The sequence below is a fragment of the Emydura macquarii genome, unplaced genomic scaffold (genome assembly GCF_026122565.2).
Source record: "Emydura macquarii macquarii isolate MOO-44397 ecotype Brisbane River unplaced genomic scaffold, CSIRO-AGI_Emac_v2 contig_1644, whole genome shotgun sequence".
NCBI lineage: Eukaryota > Metazoa > Chordata > Testudines > Chelidae > Emydura > Emydura macquarii.
The window spans coordinates 18136551-18156924 of NW_027131781.1; the positions used below are offsets into that span (position 1 = coordinate 18136551).

The window sequence follows — 20374 nt, forward strand, 5'->3', positions numbered from 1 at the left end:
TTGTCTCTGACTTACAGCCTACCTATGGTTCCCTTTTGTCACTCCCAGGCACACCTTTCAGATAGCTTCTATTCTGCTGAGCTCTTTTGCAGCACTACAACTTCTCTGACTATAGCTCCATCTAGGAAGGCAACACAGCACTTCCTTTGAAAATAAAGCCATCTACCGCAGAACCAATCTAACAACATATGAGGATGCGTAAGAGGGTCTGGCAGAATAATCTGGATGATAGGTACAAATGGCACCTCATAAATTTTAGCATTCTGGCAACTATTCTGGTTACCTAGCACAGACTTTTTTTTAACCTCACCAAGTTTCCATACTTTATATCTTAATATGTATGTGCACCACTTTATAGAACAAAGTACTTAGCACGTGTTATCACTGATTATTGATTAAAGGTTGGTTCCAAAAGTCTATTTTATATTGTAGAATACAAATACTAATTTAGATGACTTATTCTGGCAGATTAGTTCTCTAGTAGGTGGTTTGATATTTCTGGCTCTTGTTGCTAAGGTACAAATGAATTTGAAATAATTATGTTGTTTGTTTTATAAAGCACTTGGAACTGGCCAGATATCAGAACTTAATGGGATGCTATCTACACATTAATGTCAGGAAAATGTTAGAAATACTACATAATTATATATCATAGCCCCTGGAGCACATCCAATTCTATTCTTATAGTGGAAAAGACAGGAGAGATTTTAAATTATATGAGCACTGTCATTACTGAAAATTGTTTAAAGTAAGTTGATTTCAAATAACAGCGGGATCTCTCCATGCAGTAAACCTTGTGGGACAGAGCTAAGGGGAAACAAACTCTGTGAGGATCACCTGGGACAGTTTGTCCTTGATGATTCTATATGGGACAATGGGGTTTGTGCACACCCCATAGCAGGCTGCAGACCCAAATCCCAAGGGATCTACAGAAACCCATGTAGCTCTGCACTGGCTCTGGAGCCCTGGTAACTCCCATCCATTCTTGTAGCATGGCAACCTGCAGAGCCACAATACCAGAGAGACCCATTGGCTCAGCTATCCCTCAGAATTGCCCTTTAAGGTGGATCCCTCAGACAAGGATCCACAGGAGAATTAATGCAGCCCAGACTGTATTAACTTTCCCAGGTAATCTCTGTACAACTGGTATGGGGACAGTGTGCATCTACAGGCTTCACCTGCACCTAACACTAATCCAGTCACTCTCTGCCTGCACCCTATCACTTCTCACATGGGGATCCCCAGACTCACAGAGTTGCTTTCAACGAGGGAAGAGTGCATGGTGCCACAGAGGTGGTTAACTCTGATCTGTCCAGGATTGGGGGGAGATATCCATGCAGATTCTGATGGCATGGATATCTTCCCGCCCCCAATCCTGGGCAGAATAGTTAATTATTAGTCAGTGATTTAAAATATTTTAAAAACAACTGCAATTGTAAGTATTACATTTAAAATCTAATTTTTGATTAGACAAGCACATCTAATAACTGAGAATTTACAATCTGTTTCTTCCAAAAATATGAGTATGAAATTAATTATGGGTCCATATTTTTAAAAGCACTCATTCCTGTTTAGGCACCTAAATGGCATGGCCAGATTTTCAAAAGTGCTCATATCCAGTGGCTCTGATTGAAAATCAGCTGTGAGTATGGACATACACTGCTTCATTCTACAGCCACGTCACATGCAGAATTTCCTTAAAATCAAATAGGTAGTCTAGAAAAATGGCACTTCTCTGTGCCAATAACATTTAGCATTTTATATATGCTTTTTATATTCAGATATTTAACAAACATTCAACTAGGTAGTTTCCCCCCACAGGCAAAGGTGATGAACTATGTATGAAAGATCTTCTGTGCATGGATTAAAAGGAGCATGATCTTGCCTGTTAATAACACTGCAATTATTTGAATGTTTTCTTTGTATCTTGATCATCTTTCCTTATAAGATAGCACTCTTCTTTGCAACATGAATGCAGATAATCAGCTCTTCTGATCTTTGATCATATACAGATAGTTTAGGGAATCATAATGTTAGCCCAATAAGCAAGACAAACATTAAAAACTGCAAATAAAAATTATCGACAGAGTTTAAGAAACATTTGATTGTACTGCTCTCTGTTTGAATTACCTAATCATAAGATCTTTAGAAAAGCCAACTCTGCTTCTGGATTTAATTTTAAGCATGTTGGCATATGGTTACATTTTAAGTCCAGCTTCAACAGAGCAGCTAAACACAAACAATTTTGGTGTGGGTTCATTTTTTGCTTTCAAAACTTGAACTATCCTAGGCCAGGTCTACACTAGAAACTTTTGCCAGTACAGTTATGTCGGTTAGGGCTATGATTTATCTTTTTTAAACAACATTTCTGTACTGGCAAAAGCCCTACTGTAATGCAGCTCAGGAATTTGTATTTTGAATTTTTGAATTTTGAATTTAACGCCATTGGAAACTGCTTTGAATTTATCCTAGGTGAATAGTGATCATCTAGCAGTTGCTTTATAGTGTAATTATTTGGTGATCTCTGTCCATTTCCTATAGTAGACAAGTACTCATATCATATTAACTGACAAACTTGGCAGTTTGAAGAACGTGGGCGAGAATTAAAGTAGAAACACAACTATTCATGTGGCAGTAGTTATTGAACTGTTGCTTTACATCTCTGGATAGAGGATTTAAATCTCTAGTGTCATGAGGTTTCATTATTATTGGCTAGACTTTCTGGACCTTTTCCTCAGCTGGTATAAGTTGGTGTAGCTCCATAGAATTCAGTGCTGATTTATACCAACTGAGGATGTAGCCCAATATCTATCAGGGCTATAACCTTATTATATCTGCTGTAACTCTGGGAATGCTATCAAACTTAATTGGCAGCAGTATGTGGCAAAAGATTTTTTACATTTTTGGGTTGTTCCCTGTGAGACTTCCATTGTAAGAATTGCTGCAGGCTGTCATTTTTGAATGCCATCCAGTGCATGTTGGCAAGAGTGTTGTGTACTAGACTTTGTGTCTGGTCATAGAAAAAAACCAATGCAGCTCAGCCAGACCATTTTGTTATTCCTTTAGAATTAAAAGCATATGAAACAGATGCAGCTTAATAAGTTTTTTTTTATAAATAACATCAACTTAAATAACTTAGAACAATAAAGTTCAAATACAACTTAAAGTTTAATGCTGTAACATCAGAAAAAGCATGAATAACGGTGGAAAAACAATATTAAAAGCCATATGCCCTAACAGGAATTATACAAAAGATAGGTTATTTTACATAAAAAACCTTAAGATGTCTGAATTTTTACTTCGTCGTTATATAAAATGTTATTTTGTGGAAAGTGAGATGAAGTACATTTTTATTTATTTCTATTCCTATTATTTTACGTACACTCTTTTGAAATATTTTTAGAGCAGCGTTAAGTATTTGTTCTCGTTAATACATTTGACATTTTGTAGTGGTACAACTTTTATTTTCCAAACAAGCTTTTTTTATCTGAATATGACAGTAACAAATTTACAAGATTTAATTTTTTTTCCTGGTCCTAATTTATGTATAGTTTCAATTTAACTGGGAAGTGTTTAAAATACTGCTCAATCTCCACATTTACTAGTGACTTGATAATCTGACAAATCATTCCAGCAGCCTTAAAGTCCGACATATTTTACATAACATTATCATCTGCTTTATTATTATTATAGCAGCCATGTTTAATAAGCAGATAGGTTTTTTTAAATAAAATATCATCAGATAATCAAGTCATGACTTACTCTTAAGGGTAAATTAATTTAAGAAACTACTCAGTTACTATTACTAACATAATGATTGTACAACTCTTTACAATTTTTTACAACTTTTAGTTACTAAATCTGATTGTGTATATTTTCAAATCTTTTTTTAATGAAGTCTCTTTAAAATAAACATAAATGCGCAAGTCCAGCTTGTTCAGTTTTTCAGTAGTATTCCAGCCTCTCTTGATTACTTGTTCAAACAGTCTCCTTAAAAATAATCTTCCTGCTGGAACTAGTTCTCTATATATCATACACGGATTAGGATATTGCCAAAGGAAGAAAGTGGGATGCTTTGTGTTCTTTCTTGGTTTTTTTACCTTTCATTGGGATACCTTTGTGGTTTAATGTCACAAACATCTCTTTCCCTTTGTTTGTCCATTTTGCTGAAGCATAAGTATTGTAATGATTTTCTTCAATCAGTTCTATGAAGTTGCAGTCCTCGTTGCATACTTTCTGTTAAGAATGAATGATAATATAGCATAATATTAACAGTTTTGTTCTTTAAATACATAATGGGGGTGAGGAATGTGAGGGAAGAACATATACCATATAATAAATACAATTCATTATTAAAATACTCAATAACTAATTTAGGTCTCTTAAGTCTTAACTAAGATATTTTATGTTTTAGCTTTGAATATCTGCCCCTAGCAGCTGAAATATTTAACAAGAGGAGGATTTTTACTAAAACAAGATTAGGAATCTAATCCTCAGATTTTATAAACAAGCATAAAATTCCACCATTGTCATTGGATAAAGATGCATTACATTTCTATTTGCTATCAGTAATTTACAAAAACTATACAGACATTCTGTAAAAATCAGCGGAAAATGTATAAAAGTATGTATTTTCATAGTACAAGTTGTTTGCAGTATTAGCAGTACCTTTCCATAGAGTTTTCCAGACTTGTTCATTGCTAGAAAGTATTCACTTTCCACGCCTTTGATTGCCACTACTCCAACTGCCACTGTTCTTATTTCCAGAATACCTACAAAGAAATACATTGAGGTCTGTAAACTGTTCATTTGCTTCTGAAGTCAAACCAAAGAGGACTATTTGTCTTAATGATTCTACAATACTTCTGGTTTTATTTAAAATCTGTTAAACTGGTGAGAGTGGTTCTTAAAATAAAAAGTTCATGTAGTTACACATATGGCATGCAGACTTGACCATGGTTTCCTCTTTTAAAAAATCTCCTGTATATGTGTATACACACACACACACACACACACACAAGCTAATTCTGCATGTCAGTTTCTAGTGCTATGTTTCCAACTCACCATGTTGTTCTAAACTGTACTTGCATTTTTTAAGAATCAGACTTTTCTTAAAATTTCTGTGGTTCAGGTTTTCAGTTGAAAGAAATATACATGTTTTAGCCAAGATTCACAGAATTTTTGTAAAGACCACATTTAAAAGATTTGTGAGAATTTTACCAGTGTCATCTCCTTGAAGAAGCATAAACCTTAGAACTTGTAAATGATGGAAAACAGACCATAGTGTCTTAAGGAAGATAAAGTACCTGTTTGACCTTTACAGGGTTTGAAAACTGATAGGAGCTGAAAAAATATCTGCATTTGAAGAGAAATAATCAAAAGCTACAATCAACATTTTTTTATTCAAATATCTTTAAAACAGAAAATTTGGAATTGTCCTTGCATTATATTATATTAATTTTGTTTTGACTGGTAGGTGCTATGAACAAAATATCCATCGATACTTGTGTGCTTTAAAACTACCTGTAACATAAAATACTCTTTGATTTTAAAAAATGAGATTCAGAGTACACTGTGTAGTTTTCAAATTTAAGCATTTTAATAGTTTAAAGAATACAGTACTTTTGAGATTGGGCCACACCTTTTCTGATATGAGGCCATCCTCAGAACAATTGCTACCTAGCTTTCTCATGTGACTTATTTTCTACAGGGAGGTATTTTTAGCTCAGCCAATTCCATTCAGAATCCAGTACCCAACAAAAGTGGGCTGGGCAAGAGAGAGAAGATTAAGGGTGTAACCTAACATCTTTGACAAGCAGCATTTTACCCACATTAACCATCTCTTTCTCAAATATAATTCTTGCCTGATGTTATGGCATCCCCATTCCTATCCACTTCTGTATCAGGACTGTGTAGTGGCAATATTATCTATTATCACTGCAGTAATTCATGAGTGTTAATGTCACATTGTCCTCACAATTCTGTGAGTTTTTCATTCAAAGGATGCAGACCTCCCTCCCAAACAACATTCATTTAATTTTATCTTTGTTTACAAATGTATGCTCATTCATCGTGAAGTGGGAGAAGGGGAAGTGTGTGGGCTGCGGTTGAGGTTTTTTGTTGATTTTTTATAAACAGACTTCATCTGTGCTACTGTATATATTTCTTATATGCCCTTTTGTACACCCTCCTGCCCTTCTACTTCTTACTCTTCCCTTTTGCCTCCTTAGTTTGTTGCCTCTACCTGTTCTGCTTCCACACCATTCCCAGCCTGTAAATGTTCTTCCTTTTGTTTTTCCTACCAACAGATCTATTGTCTGGCTATACCAAAAGAAGGACAGGAGATACTTGATATGATTTTAAACAGGGTGCAACTATATTAGTAGACATCTGGAACTAGCCAACAGATAAGTGTACAGTGCAGGTAACCCCATGTTCATTCAATAACTACCTGGGGCTTCCACCAGCTCCCATCTTTTTTCAATCCAGGTCCCGCAGCCAACTCATTTCTGGAACTTAAGAATGGCCATACTAGGTCAGACCAATAGTCTATCTAGCCTAGTATCCTGTCCTCTGACAGTGGCCAATGCCAAGTGCTTCAGAGGGAATGAATAGAACAGGTAATCATCAAGTAGTCCATCCCATCAGCTATTCCTAGCCTCTGGCAAACAGCACTCCCTGCCTATCCTGTCTAATAGCCATTGATGGACCTTATCTAGTTCTTTTTTGAAGCCCATTATAGTCTTGGCCTTCACAACATCCTATGGCAAGGAGTTCCACAGGTTGACTGTGTGTTGTGTGAACAAATACTTCCTTTTGTTTGTTTTAAACCTGCTGCCTATTAATTTAATTTGGTGACCCCTAGTTTTTGTGTTATGAGGAGTAAATAACACTTCCTTATTTACTTAATCCACACCAGTGATGATTTTGTAGACCTCTGTCATATCCCCCCTTAGTTGTCTCTTCTCCAAACTGAAAAGTCCAGTCTTATTAATCTCTTCTCATATGGAAGCTTTTCCATACCCCTAATCATTTTAGTTGCCCTTTTCTGTACCTTTTCCAATTCCAATATATCTTTTTTGAGATGGGGTGACCAGATCTGCACTCTGTACTAAACATGTGGGTGTACCGTGGACTTATAAAAAGACAATAGGATATTTTCTGTCTTATTATCTATACCTTTCTTAATGATTCCCAATATTCTGTTTGCTTTTTTGACTGCTGCTGCACACTGAGTGGATGTTTTCAGAGAACTATCTACAATGAATCCAAGATCTTTTTCTTGAGAGTAACAGCTAATTTAGACCCATCATTTTACATGTATAGTTGAGATTATTTTCCAATTTGCATTACTTTGCATTTATTGACATTGAATTTCATCTGCCATTTTGTTGCCCAGGCACCCGTTTTGTGAGATCCCTTTGTAACTCTTTGCGGTCTGCTTTGGACTTAACTATCTTGAGTAGTTTTGTATCATCTGCAAATGTTGCCACCTCACTGTTTACCCCTTTTTCCAGATAATTTATGAATATGTTGAACAGGTCTGGCCCCAGTACAGACCCCTGGGGGACACCACTATTTACCCCTCTCCATTTTGAAAACTGACTATTTATTCCTACCCTTTGTTTCCTATCTTTTAACCGGTTACTGATCCAGGAGGGGATATTCTTATCCCGTGATTGCTTACTCTGCTTAAGAGCCTTTGGTGAGGGACCTGGTCAAAGGCTTTCTGAAAATACAAGTACACTATATCCACTGGATCACCATGCTTGTTAACCCCCTCAAAGAATTTTATTAGATTGGTGAGGTATGATTTCCCTTTATAAAAACCATGTTGACTCTTCCCCCAACAAATCATCTTCATCTATGTGTCTGATAATTCTGTTCTTTACTATAATTTCAACCAATTTGTATGGTACTGAAATTAGGTTTACTGGCCTGTAATTGCAGGTATCACCTCTGGAGCCTTTTTTAAAAATTGGCCTCACATTAGCTATCCGCCAGTCATCTGGTACAGAAATTGATTTAAATGATAGCTTACATACCACAATTAGTAGTTCTGCAATTTCACATTTGAGTTCCTTCAGAATTCTTGAAACCTTTCCAAAAAGGTTCCCTAGTTCCCAATAAATCTAAACCCCTCCTCCCTACACCATTGTCTCATCCATACAGTGAGACCCTGCAGTTCTGCCTGTCTAACTGGCCCTGCACATGGAACTGGAAGCTTTTCAGAGAATGCTACCATGGAGGTCCTGGATTCATCTCTTACCTAGCAGCCTAAATTTGGCCTGCAGGACCTCTCTCCTATCCTTCCCTATGTCATTGTTACCTACAGGTACCACAACCACCAGCTCCTCCCCAGCACTACATAGAAGTCTGTCTAGATGTATTGAAAGATCCACAACTTTTGCATCTGGCAAGCAAGTCGCCATCCAGTTCTCCTCGTCATCACAAAACCAGCTATCAATGTTTCTAATGATCAAGTCCCCCATTAATATTGCCTGTCTTTTCCTAATAATTGGAGTTCCTTCCCCCAGAGAGATATCCTCAATGCGAGAGGATACTATGACATCATCTAGAAGGAGGGTCCCAACTATGGGATGGTTTCCCTCTGCTCCAGTTTGAGGTTCTTCTTCCCTGAGACTCTCATCTTCCTCAACAGTACTGAGACTGTCATATTAGGAGTGGGACCATTCTACTGTATCCCGGAAAGTCTCATTTGTGTACCTCTGTCTCCCTTAGCTCCTCCAGTTCAGCCACCCTGATCTCCAAAGCCCCTATGCAATCTCTGAGAGCCAAGAGCTCCTTGCACCGAATGCACACATATGCCACCCACCCATAGGGCAGGTAATTATACATGTTGCATTCAGTGTAATAGACTGGATGGCCCCCAAGCTGTTGCTGGACTTCTGCCTGCATTCTCTTTTTACTCCTTCAGCTCTTTCTTTTATTGTTGTTTGTTTTTTATCAGGGGAGGGGTTATTATCTTTAGTTCACAGAATGTTAATGAAATGTATCTACCCCCTCATACTCCCATTCAACTCCCTCACAAAACTCCCGTGTTAGCTGCCCCTGGTCACTAGCCCCTCTTGTCGCTTAGGAGTGGGCTTTTTAAATCCTGGTTCTTCCTAAGTAGCCCAGCCCCTTGGTTAAGGGTTGATGGGTGGTAAAGGGCTTGGGGATCAAAGCCTGGTTAAGAAGCTCCCAGTTTTGCCTAGCAGGCCACTAGGATCAGCACACGGTCCCCCAAACAAACTGACTACTCAAGCAGCAAGCACACCACAAACACACACATTACAAACAACAAACTCACCCCAAGGACCTCACGTAGTCGATCCTCCTTCACCTGGAGAACTCCCTTGCTAAACTTCCCTGTTAGCTGGTCCCTGGACCTTACCATTCATCCCAAGCCCACAATATGAAGATTAAGAAAGGGAGGTTGGCTCCCTGCCTTACCAGTCATAGGAACCCCAAATCACACCCCTCCCCCCACACACACACAGACACACCGTTCCGTTCCTTTTCTTTCCTTTAACCAACATCTCCTTTTTAAGTCCTTTACCAAGCCATTTATCTGATCACTGTATACTTTCCCTATGGAGTGCCTGCACTGGACATGTGCCCCACACTTACATAATGAGTTGCGACATATAGCCTAATTCCCTTCACACCTCACCATAACAGAGCCCTCCCTGAACCTGCTGTGGGGAAGGTGAAAAAAACCCCAATCCACTTGAGCCAATCTGGTGGTGAAGGAAAAATTCCTTCCCGGCCCCCCTAAAAAGGGGCAGCTAGCACAATGCCCACAACAGGTCCTGACCAAACCTGATATTCTGCCACCTAAAGGGGAGGTAAGGTGGGTGCAGCCTCACCTGCTCCATGGAAATGGGCTTCTCCTGCCCAGGCTTGCCCCTTTTCAGCTTTTCCAGTCCCAGGGGATGAGTCAGCGTTGCCATGTTGACCCATTCCCCCTTTTTGCAGCAGCTTCTGACTTCTCTTCTCCCACCACCATTTCCCTTTCCCTTGGCTGGACAACATCCCTCCCTCCACTTCAAGGTGTGGTGCCGTCAATGCCTCTTTCTTTACTCTCTGCTCTTGTATCTGTTCTCCAATACATCTCTGCTCCACTATAGAATCTAACAAACTTCAAATAAAACTTTCTCAAGTTTTTAGCAAGTTTCACTCTACCTGCAAGCATTGCAAAAAGTATTTGAGCCGAGCAACTTCAAAGTTAAGCTCACCAAAAATTGTATTAACTTTCACTTTACATTTTATGGTTGTGAAACTCCAGTGGAGCATTCAAACCAGATGATTGACCTGCATCTAGCCAGTCAAATATATGTTTGATATTTCTCATCTGTGTGGAAAGAAAATGAGTTAAGGATTCAGAATGACTTTGCAGAACAGAGTTTAACGGTGTCTGCAATTTCATCAGTAACAAGAATTGAGATACCCCTGAGTAAACTGCTAGTGTTGACTAAGCTAGTGTAACTGTGCCAAAGAGCAGCATTTAGTGGGAACTAAATATTACTTTTAAAAGCGAAGATGCTAAAATCTGTTGCCTAAGAAAATGATACTGTATTAAACTTAAAATTTCTGGATTTGTCATTTTTAGCCCATTATTTCCTAATTTGGTGATGAAATCCACCATTAGATTGTTTTGGTTTTTTGTCTTCCCTATTGCAGATTAGGGTCCTGTTAGGGAGGAAAGGGGCATTAGGCTATAATGTTGCAATTTATCACGTAACTTTGTGGCAAATATCCAGGGAAAGTATTCTGCAGGGAATGGACATGGTGATCAGATAAAATGGACTGGTAAAGGATTCAAAGGAGGTATCCTTTAAAGGATCAGAGAAAGGGTGTTTGGGGCTCCTATGACTTGTATGGTGGGGAGTTAGCCCCACCACTTCTTTATAGCCCCCCTTAGTCCTCATACAAGGGAGGAGCAGTAGGTTAGCTGAGACCAGGATGGGTAAGGGAAAGGGCTGATGGCAACCCCTCAAGTATATGAAAGAATTATAGAATTACCTGCACTGTACAATTTTATCTGCCAGTTAGTCCCATATATTTAAAAATAGAGTTGTGACCTAGTTAAACCACATCTAGTGCCTACTGTGCTCCCAGCGTAGCCAGACAATGCCTTGATGGTTCAACTTGGCCCATTAGGAGGTGAAACTGTGGGAGCCTCAAATGTTTTTGGATGCTTTAAGGTCCAGAACAGTAGTTTGAAAGACACAGAATAGCTCTGTAAAATCTGAAACAATCCTCTGAAAATCATGAAGGGTAGCAGTGTTACACCACACAAAATAAGCTTTTCATTATTTTCTTGAAATCAGACAATTTAAAAATCATCTAAGATGTTTTTCTCCTTTCAACAAATAGAATCTTAAAGCCTCCAGTCAAGAAACCATCTCTGTTCAGGAAAGCGCTTAATCACATACTTAGTCCCATTGAAGTCAATATCCCATATCAGTGTTTTCTTACATAAGGAGGGATTTAAGCATGTTCTTACGTGCTTTCCTGATTAGGAGCCCAAAAATGTAAGGATTAGTTCTACATGCAGTAACTACTGGATGAGATTTACAAAAGTGTTCAGCATTGGCCTAACTATGCTCCCATTACAATGAATGTGCATTTACCATTGACTTTAGTTGGAGCAGAGTCAGTCCTGTGCAGAACATTTTGAAAATCATACTTTTTTTTCTTATAAGCAGAGTCCCTTTGAAGTACTTTACTTAGAGTATATGTGCAATAGGAACGTTTTGAGTCCAGAATTCTTAATTAAACTAAAGTTGTAAGTTCTTTCCTTATCCCTCGCAGCCATTACTTGAATTTGAAGTGATATTGATTCCACAGTAGTGAAAGTGGATTTCATTCCAATGGTTGATCTTACCATCTAACTCAATTTAAATTTTCTGAGCAAGTTTGAGGGTAATGATTTCTGTATGTGTCTTTGCTAAAAACATGATTTGCTTTTCACTTGTTATAGGCATTTATAAATGTTTCACCAGTTGTATACTGACCAGGAAGATATGCATGAAAAGATTCTAATGACATCAATCATTATGTCCTTAGAAATTCTTAATAAGTGTATATTTCTATGCTATTTTCAACTATTAGAGAATAAATTATAAACAAAATATTGACACCTTTATATATAAATTACTGATAATAATGATGTAAATACAATATGCACATACTTTACGTATGCCCATATGTTATGTTTATATACACCACATCCACATAACCAAATACAAATATGTACATAGTATTCTGTATATTCATAGAACATTAATATGCCACTATATATGAATATGGATTTAAAATAATATAATATATGATGGACTTAAAAATTGAAGATATTTTAAAATAATTTAGTATACCAGGTTACACATTTTAACAAAGTTTTCAAAATATAATTAACCTCCCTCTGTTACCCCCCCCCCCCCAAAAAAAAAAAAAACAAAAACAAAAAACCAACAAAACGTATATAAAACATAGATGCTTGGTCAATTTTGTCACTGATTCAATATCAGTATGTTTTTAATTTAACAATGAGGTGAAAATATGTCTCCCTGCATATGGCAATGATTTTAATACCTTGACAAAAATCACAAGCATAGCAAAACGTTTTCACATGCAAGTAACTATTAGGATAATAAATTTAGCATCTGTCAAATTACTCCAACCATGCTGTGGTGTAGTTTTACTATGAATCTGAAATCTGCAGTAGATGCAGTAACTACGTGTTACCTGGATGTGCGTGTGTATTATATATTTTCACATGCTGAGAACATCTTCATTTCACCTTCCATGCTTAGTCTCTATTCAAAGGTGAACATTTTTGGTAATTTTAAGTAAAATCCCTTCCACGGTTTTTGTGTTATGATTATGTAGAAGAAAATGTTTCTTTTCAACATGGACAGCTCAAAAATGGCTGGATTTGAAGCTTGACATGGAAACATTCCTTGTTGAGGAATACCATACATCCAAGACTAAGTTAAAACAAGACTGGTTGAAAAATGAAAAATTTTTTGAATGTTTGAAAATGTCATTCAGCATTTGAAGAACAGATTTTCAGTCAAAGTGAAATTCTGATAATGAGCACACAACCTGAGTGGTCAGCCATATGCGAGTGCGCCTTGAGGAACAGACTCCTCAGCTATAATTTGTGGTATTTGGACTGCAACTTCGGTGTGGTCAATAAAGCAAGGTTTGCTGTAAGGTTGCCACAGCTTCTCCCTGTTATATATGTGTATGTGGCAGTGGAATTATGTAGTAGGTGGACCAACTGGACCATGGCTTGTACCCAGTAAGTCTTTCCTCTTGCCTTTTGTCAAACAAATCTAAGAACCTGCAGTTATAGAGATACAGTGGCCTTTGTGAATTCTTTGAAGGATGTTCATGCTTCAGTTGCATGTTATTAGTATGGCTGGTTAGAAAACAAAGAAATCTGTTTAGCAGAAAAAATCAAAATTTGGTTTCATCTGGTAGAAAACAAAACCAAGAATTCTAAATGTTTCATGAAAAAATGAGAGAGAGAGAGAGAGCCCCAGAATAGCTAAGTGATGAGGGCACTCACCTAGAATACAGAGACCCAAGTTAGAGTTGCTGCTCTAAATCAGACAGAACGGGGACTGAATCTGGGTCTCCCACATCTAACCTGAGGGCCCTAGCCACTGGGCTATTGGTTATTTTTGTGGTGTGTGTGTGTGTGTGTGTGTCTCTCTCTCTCCCCCCCCCCCCCCCCCCCCCGATTCTGGATCTGAGAAGACTTTCCTGATGAAAGTGTTATTGAAACCAATAAGTTTCTGCAAAAAATTTAGGTTTAAACAAATTGACATTTTCTGTCAAAAAATGTTTTGGCAAAATATTCCTGACCAACTCTAGTTATTAACAATTCAGTTTTGACTGATGTTATGCTACTGAATGCTTTCCTAAGTAAACCAGAAGACATCAGCCAGGTTTGTGAGTGAAATATATCTTATCCTGTTTTTCTTACTTTTTATTTTCCCCTTCCTCTTTCTCTTTCCTTTTTCTTTTTTCTTTCTTCAGTAAGGATGATAATATGGAACATGTGCATGAAGGCAGTACAGCTGATGGAAATGAATGTCTAGAAATGGAAATTACCACATCTGAAGTGGAAGAAAAATTTTAAAGAGCTTGATGCACTCAAATTGTGGGGACTGGATAACTTCCATCCCAGAATAGTGAAAGACTGGCACATGAGATTGATAGTCTGGTAGCAAAGATTTTTAATAAATTTGCCTGTTTGGAGGTACTACAGTATGACTGGAGAATAGCTAACATTGTACCTATATTAAAGAAAGGTAGAAAAAGTGATCCGAGCAATTAAAGACCTGTTACTCTGACCTCAGAAGTATGCATGGCTTTAGTACAAATTGTGAAGGAAAGAATAATTCCATTCAGAGAGGTAAATGGCAAAGGGGATGTAATACAACATGGCTGTACCAAAGGTAGAACCCAATTTCTTTCTTTGAGAAAATAACTGGTTTTTTTAGATAAGTGAAGTGCAGTAGATCTAATATAACTTGGACATAAGCAATGCATTTGACATGATGCCACATGGGAAATTACTAGTTAAATTAGGAAAGATCGGGATCAGTACAAGAACTGTAAGGTGGATAAGGATCTGGCCAAAGGGGAGAAGGCAACAGGTTGTGCTGAAAGATGAATTATTGGACAGGAGGGAGGCTACTAGTGGAGTTCCTCAAAGATCGGTCTTGGGACCAATCTTATTAAATATTTTTATTAATGACATTGGTACATAAAGTAGGAGTGTGCTGATGAAGTTTGCTGATCGGGATAAGGCAAAGCTGTGAAGCATCATCAGTACAGAGGAGGTTCAGAATATTATACAGGAAGAGCTGGATGACCTTGAAGACTGGAGTGAAAGAAATGGAATGAAATTCAGTAGTACAAACTGCAAAGTAAGAATTTCTGTCACAAGCTAGGGGCTCATAGGTAGGAAGTGGCAGAGAAGGAGAGAGACTTGGTTATGTGGGTCAATCACAGGATGACTATGAGCCACCAATGTGATGCAGATCTCAAAAAAGGCAAATGCAATCCTAGGGTGTTTCAGGCGAGGAATTTCTAGCAGAGGTAGCAAAGTATTAATGTACAAGGCACTGGTAAGACCTCATTTGGAATACTGTGTACAACTCTGGTCATCCATGTTCAAGAAAGATTATTCTAAACTGGAACAGATGCAGAGAAGAGATTAGGATGATCAAGGGAATGGAGGGTCTATTTTATGAGGGAAGACTGGAAGAGCTTGGTTTATTTAGTCTCACAAAAAGAAGGCTGAGGGAGGATTTGATTACTCTCTATAAATACAATAGGAGGGGAGGTAAATACTAGGGGGTGAAATGCTATTTAAGCTAAAGGACAATGTTGGCACAAGAACAAATGGATATAAATTGGCTATGAACAAATTCAGGCTGGAAATGAGAAGAAAGTTTCTAACCATGGGAGGGGTGAGGTTCTGGAACTGCCTCCCTATAGGGGTTGTGGGGGCAAACAACTTCATTAATTTTAAGAGTAAACTGGACAAATTTATTACTGCAACTGTATGGCGTAGTTGATTGTGATGGTGGAGAGCAGGGCTCCACAGCCCTGGGGCTTATTTCCAGTTTTTGTTTTCTGTTCCTAAAAGATCATGCCTCAGGGTTTCAGCTGGCCACCTGCAGGTGTCAAAAAAGGATTCCCCCAAACTCCAGTGTCTTCTGGGTTTTTTTAAAATCTCTTTCCTCTAAGCATCAGGGTTGACCACAGCCAGAGATGAGACATTGGATGAGAAGGGTCAGACACTAAGCATTGTTTCTCTCTCAGGTGTGTGGCTGACTGGTTCTTGCCTACATGCAGTGTGTGGATGTGGGATACTTGCTAGGATTATCTGGGTATATCTCACTTAATCATTTTCCCGTTATTGCGGGGGCCCTGGGCACTGGTGCATCTTGTCTCTCCTATTCTCTGTCTGTGGTACATAATAGTTTGATCTCCTGCGGGCTGTAATACTTTGATCTAATTTTGGTTGTCGGGTGTTATGTGTGTGTGTGCTGGGTGGTGTTAGTGGCCTGTGATATACAGGAGATGATCTGGTGGACTCTTCTGACATAAAACCCTTTCTGAAATTCAGAAAACTAGATCCATTGTTTAACTGGATTGGGTAAGGTTATTGCTTTCCTGCCAAGTGCCATAAAATCCTCAATTTTCTGAACTGTGGGCAGTTAGGAAGGCACAGGCCTTCTGCTCCTGAGGAGTTGGTATGATTAACGTCAATAACAAAACAGCAATATTACTATTTCATGAAGGGAGACAATATGAAGAACTATCAAACAACCTTGGTCAAGCAACCTCCTCACTGATGCTAAAGAGAACTCACAGTATCCATTCTACTGTATGCCTGATGACTAGTTTAGCTTAGAAAGCTGAGAAGAAGAGTCACTGTTCATTTTAGTGTCTCTCTGCACAAAAAAGCAGCACATATGAGTGTCTGTCTATCTGGGTTTTTTATCTTACATGTGAACTCCCATTGGCTGCTTTGCCTGAAGGAAAGGGATCAATACAAGTAGACAATGCGGAAAAATGTGCATCAGTGGCAAGCTAAACTCAACATGCCAAAGTTTGCAAATAGTTTTAAACATAAAGGGTGAAAATCTGGCCCCAATGAAGTAAATGGCAAAACTACCATTGACTTCCATAGGGCCAGGATTTTACTCTGAGTTGTGGAAGCAAGGAACGGCATGCAGGACATTAACAGAATTATCTGAGTTCTTTGCTGTAAAATCATAGGAAACTTCAGACCTGGATCAATCTAATCTGTTATGTTGACTTTTACAGTAGCTAGTACCAGACGCCTCAGAGGAAGGTGCAAAAAACTCCATGGTAGGCAGATATGGAAAAATCTGCCTTCATAAAAGTATCTTTTTCACACCTAATAGTTAAACCAATCTCTAAGGCTTGAAGCATGGGGTTTTATATCCCTTCCAATTTTTTCCTAAGCATTAACTGTTAGTACTGTGGATATATTTGTTATCCAGATAAATGTCTAATACTGCTTTGAATAATCTTGTTAAATTCTTGGCTTCAACAACGTCCTGTGGCAATGAATCATACAGTCAAATTATGCACCGTTTGAAAATATATTTCCTTTTATCAGTTTTGAATTTGCTGTCTTTTGATTTAATTAGAAGACCCCTGGTACTATGACACAACACGGATAGAAGCTTTTGAACTAGTTTATTCCTACCATACATTATTCTGTATATTTTTATCATGTCTGCTCTTACTTGTCTCCTTTCAAAGGTAAATAATCCCAATCCTTTCAATCTCTCTTCATATGAAGGGATGAGAATCCAGTAAGAGAACGAAGAGAAAGAGGAAACTTTTACACTTGTTTTTGTCTGGAAACAGCAATTAGTTGTTCAGTTTGAATAGTATTTAATTCCTTATTTTAGTGGCATTAATTTAGTGTCTTCAATTTGGTATACAGTCATACTGAAACTGATAAAACAGATGAAGAAGAGAAGCAGTAGTGACTAATCTTCAAATAAATCTGTGTGTCATCTGTTTGAGAATGGAAATCAAAACTGTGTCTTTGGATCTCTTCATCCAAAGGAACTAAATTAATTCTGAATAATAGGTCTAAGACAGGACCTTGGAAGACACCAGAAGAAACTGGGAAGGCAGTAGAATTAAAGAGAGCACGAGGAACAAATTGCAAAGGGACAAACAAAATTGAAAACAAGGAAGTGTAATTTCAATAAAATAAACATGAAATTCCAAACAATTCAGTATGGTTGCATGGTTAGTATTTCACATGTAGCTTGAAATGTCCTGCAGTACAAGAGTTGAGATATTCTATCAATATAAGGAATAGATCATTTACACTCTTAACTAACGCTGACTTTCTGTTGTATGTTCTCAAGAAGGCAGCTTGACAATTGTTGGCTGAAGCCTATTCAACCACTTTAGCCAGGGCAAATTAAATATCTGACAAGGAATGGAAAGTACATCAGGATGCACTGCCTTATGTTAAAAAAATGTGGGTCACAAGAGCCTGGTTCAGTGGGGCTGGGACTATGCCAGTCTTAGAAGACAAATAGCTTGCATGATAAATTGGATGAGTTCAGGGATGTACTGGTTTAGAATATCAGTGGGTCAAGATTCCAAAGTACAAATTTACATTCCTGACTCATTCCCTGTGTCACGCTGGCTGGATTGGGGGGCGGGGTGGGGTAGCATTTATTATATTATTTAACATCAATATTTCAAAATCATAATAATTCGTATGAGATATGCCATGTCAGGTACTGTTAGAAAGGCTATAATGTGCTAAGTAAGATGATAATGTTTATGTTCATGTGTTATATGTGTAATGGAAGTTATGGATATGTTTGATATATCTGTATTTCAAATTGTGCTGTGTCTGGACGACACCCCAGACAGGATGGCTGCAGCACTAGCCTGCTTAATGGCCCATTAAAGAAACTCACAAGTACAATGGGCCAGGGAGAGAAGACAGGGATATACCTGATGAGTCACCGGGACTTACTCATGTGACTCTGGACTCCATCTTGTTCTTGTAAAATTCCACAAGCAGAAAGGCAAAGACCAAAGGACATAAAAGGCAGCTGTCTGAGATCCATTTTGTCTTTAGTCTACTGTCTACCTCTGGATCAATTCATCTACAACTAAACTGAAGCTGTGAAACAAAGGACTGAGACCCATCCAGGTACTGGATGTTCCCAGATGGACTATACAAGCCTGCAAACTCCACAATTCTATTAGAAACCTGATATATATGGACTTTCAAATCATTTATATGTATCTGATTGCTTTAATCCTTTAACATTTCTCTTATAGTTTGTTTCTTTTTATAATAAACCTTTAGTTTGAGTTACTAAAGGATTGGCTGGCAGCGTGGTATTTTGGGTAAGAGCTAAGCTTATATTGATGTGGTGCTGTGGCTGACCCTTTGGGGTCAGGAGAAACCTTTTTGGTAAAGAGCATAGAGTTTAAATAACTGATCTTTTTACTGGACCTAGTGGCTGATTAGGAGCTAGAGACTGAAATGCAGTAAAGGGGGCTGTATATATTTTACTTTGGCTTCTTGATAACCAGTGTGGGGAATCAGAAGCACTGTTTGTGGCTGGTTGGGAAGTCTGACTTCACTGTCATCCACCATTGCTGGGAGAATCTGCTCTCCTTTTGCAGCCTGCCCTGACCTTGGCATTTTCAGGTGGCTACCATAGGCATGGACAGGTCACACCCTGATCTTGCTGTGTAGGACAGTATTACAATCTGAAAACCTAGGTATGGCACAGTGTGTACCTGGCTATCTCACTGATACATAACTGAACATCCTTATGTGATTTGATAATACTACAATATTAGTTACATGAAAAACTGGTATTTGTCAACTTTGTTTAGAGTTGTCTAAAATTGAACATGTATGTTTTTATTAGCCATTCATTGTACAGTGAAACCTAGCTGGCTTCAAGACAAAGCTTAATAAGTTTATGGAGGGGATGGTATGATGTGACCTAATTTGGCAATTGACTGATCTTTGAATACTAGCGGTAAATATGCCCAATGGTCTGTGATGGGATGTTAGATGGGGTGGGTTCTGAGTTATTACAGAGAATTATTTCTGGGTGTCTGGCTGGTGAGTCTTGCTCACATGCTCAGGATCAGGAAGGCATTTTCCCTTAGGGCAGATTGGCCTAGGCCCTGGAGGTGTTTCGCTTTCCTCTGCAGCATTGGGCATGGGTCACTTGCTGGTGGATTCTCTGTACCTTGAAGTCTTTAAATCATTATTTAAGGACTTCAGTAACTCAGTCTTAGGTTACGGGTCTTACAGCAGTGGGTGGGTGAAGTTCTGAGGCCTGCATTGTTAAGGTGGTCAGACTAGATGATCAGAATGGTCCTTTCTGACCTTATTGTCTATGAGTGTTAAATTCTTATTTTTGGATGATTTGGGACTTTTTTTGTATTAATAAACAAATGTCATGTAATATGGTAATGTTCTCTTTTTTGGTAATTATTTGTTTGAATGATTATACAATTTTTTTTTACCAATTATATCCAACTACTTTCTCCTCGGATATGGCCATAGCTAAATAGGTATCTTGGTTTCTTAGAACATGTCTTTGCCTATAAATATACTCAGAACAATATTGATTCATTCCAGAATAATCTGAACATTGAGATTCAGTAGTTCTTAGCATAGAATCTACATTAAATAAATTAGAAATAAGCTATTATGTATATCCTTGATCAATGTGCACTCTTAATCTACATGGGTGGTGAGCAAAAGGCAAATACAGTCATACATGTTGCCATCTGTATG

General features: G+C 38.1%; 2 protein-coding genes across 4 annotated transcripts in view; one reads left to right on the top strand and one right to left on the bottom strand.

Annotated features, from left to right (window-relative positions):
* FAM227B (family with sequence similarity 227 member B) overlaps positions 1 to 20001 on the top strand; it is a 61158-nt gene extending 41157 nt beyond the window's left edge. Inside the window, exon 10 of the mRNA XM_067555781.1 lies at positions 17329 to 20001. Coding sequence (XP_067411882.1) covers positions 17329 to 17336 — 8 coding nt within the window. The 3' untranslated portion in view covers positions 17337 to 20001. The remainder of the gene's footprint in view (positions 1 to 17328) is intronic.
* Positions 3208 to 20374, bottom strand: part of FGF7 (fibroblast growth factor 7) — an 85337-nt gene continuing 68170 nt past the window's right edge. For all 3 annotated transcript variants that reach the window (XM_067555787.1, XM_067555788.1, XM_067555789.1), the window contains 2 exons: positions 4669 to 4772; positions 3208 to 4236 (listed from right to left, as the gene is read on the bottom strand). In XM_067555787.1, coding sequence (XP_067411888.1) covers positions 4042 to 4236; positions 4669 to 4772 — 299 coding nt within the window. In that variant the 3' untranslated portion in view covers positions 3208 to 4041. The remainder of the gene's footprint in view (positions 4237 to 4668; positions 4773 to 20374) is intronic.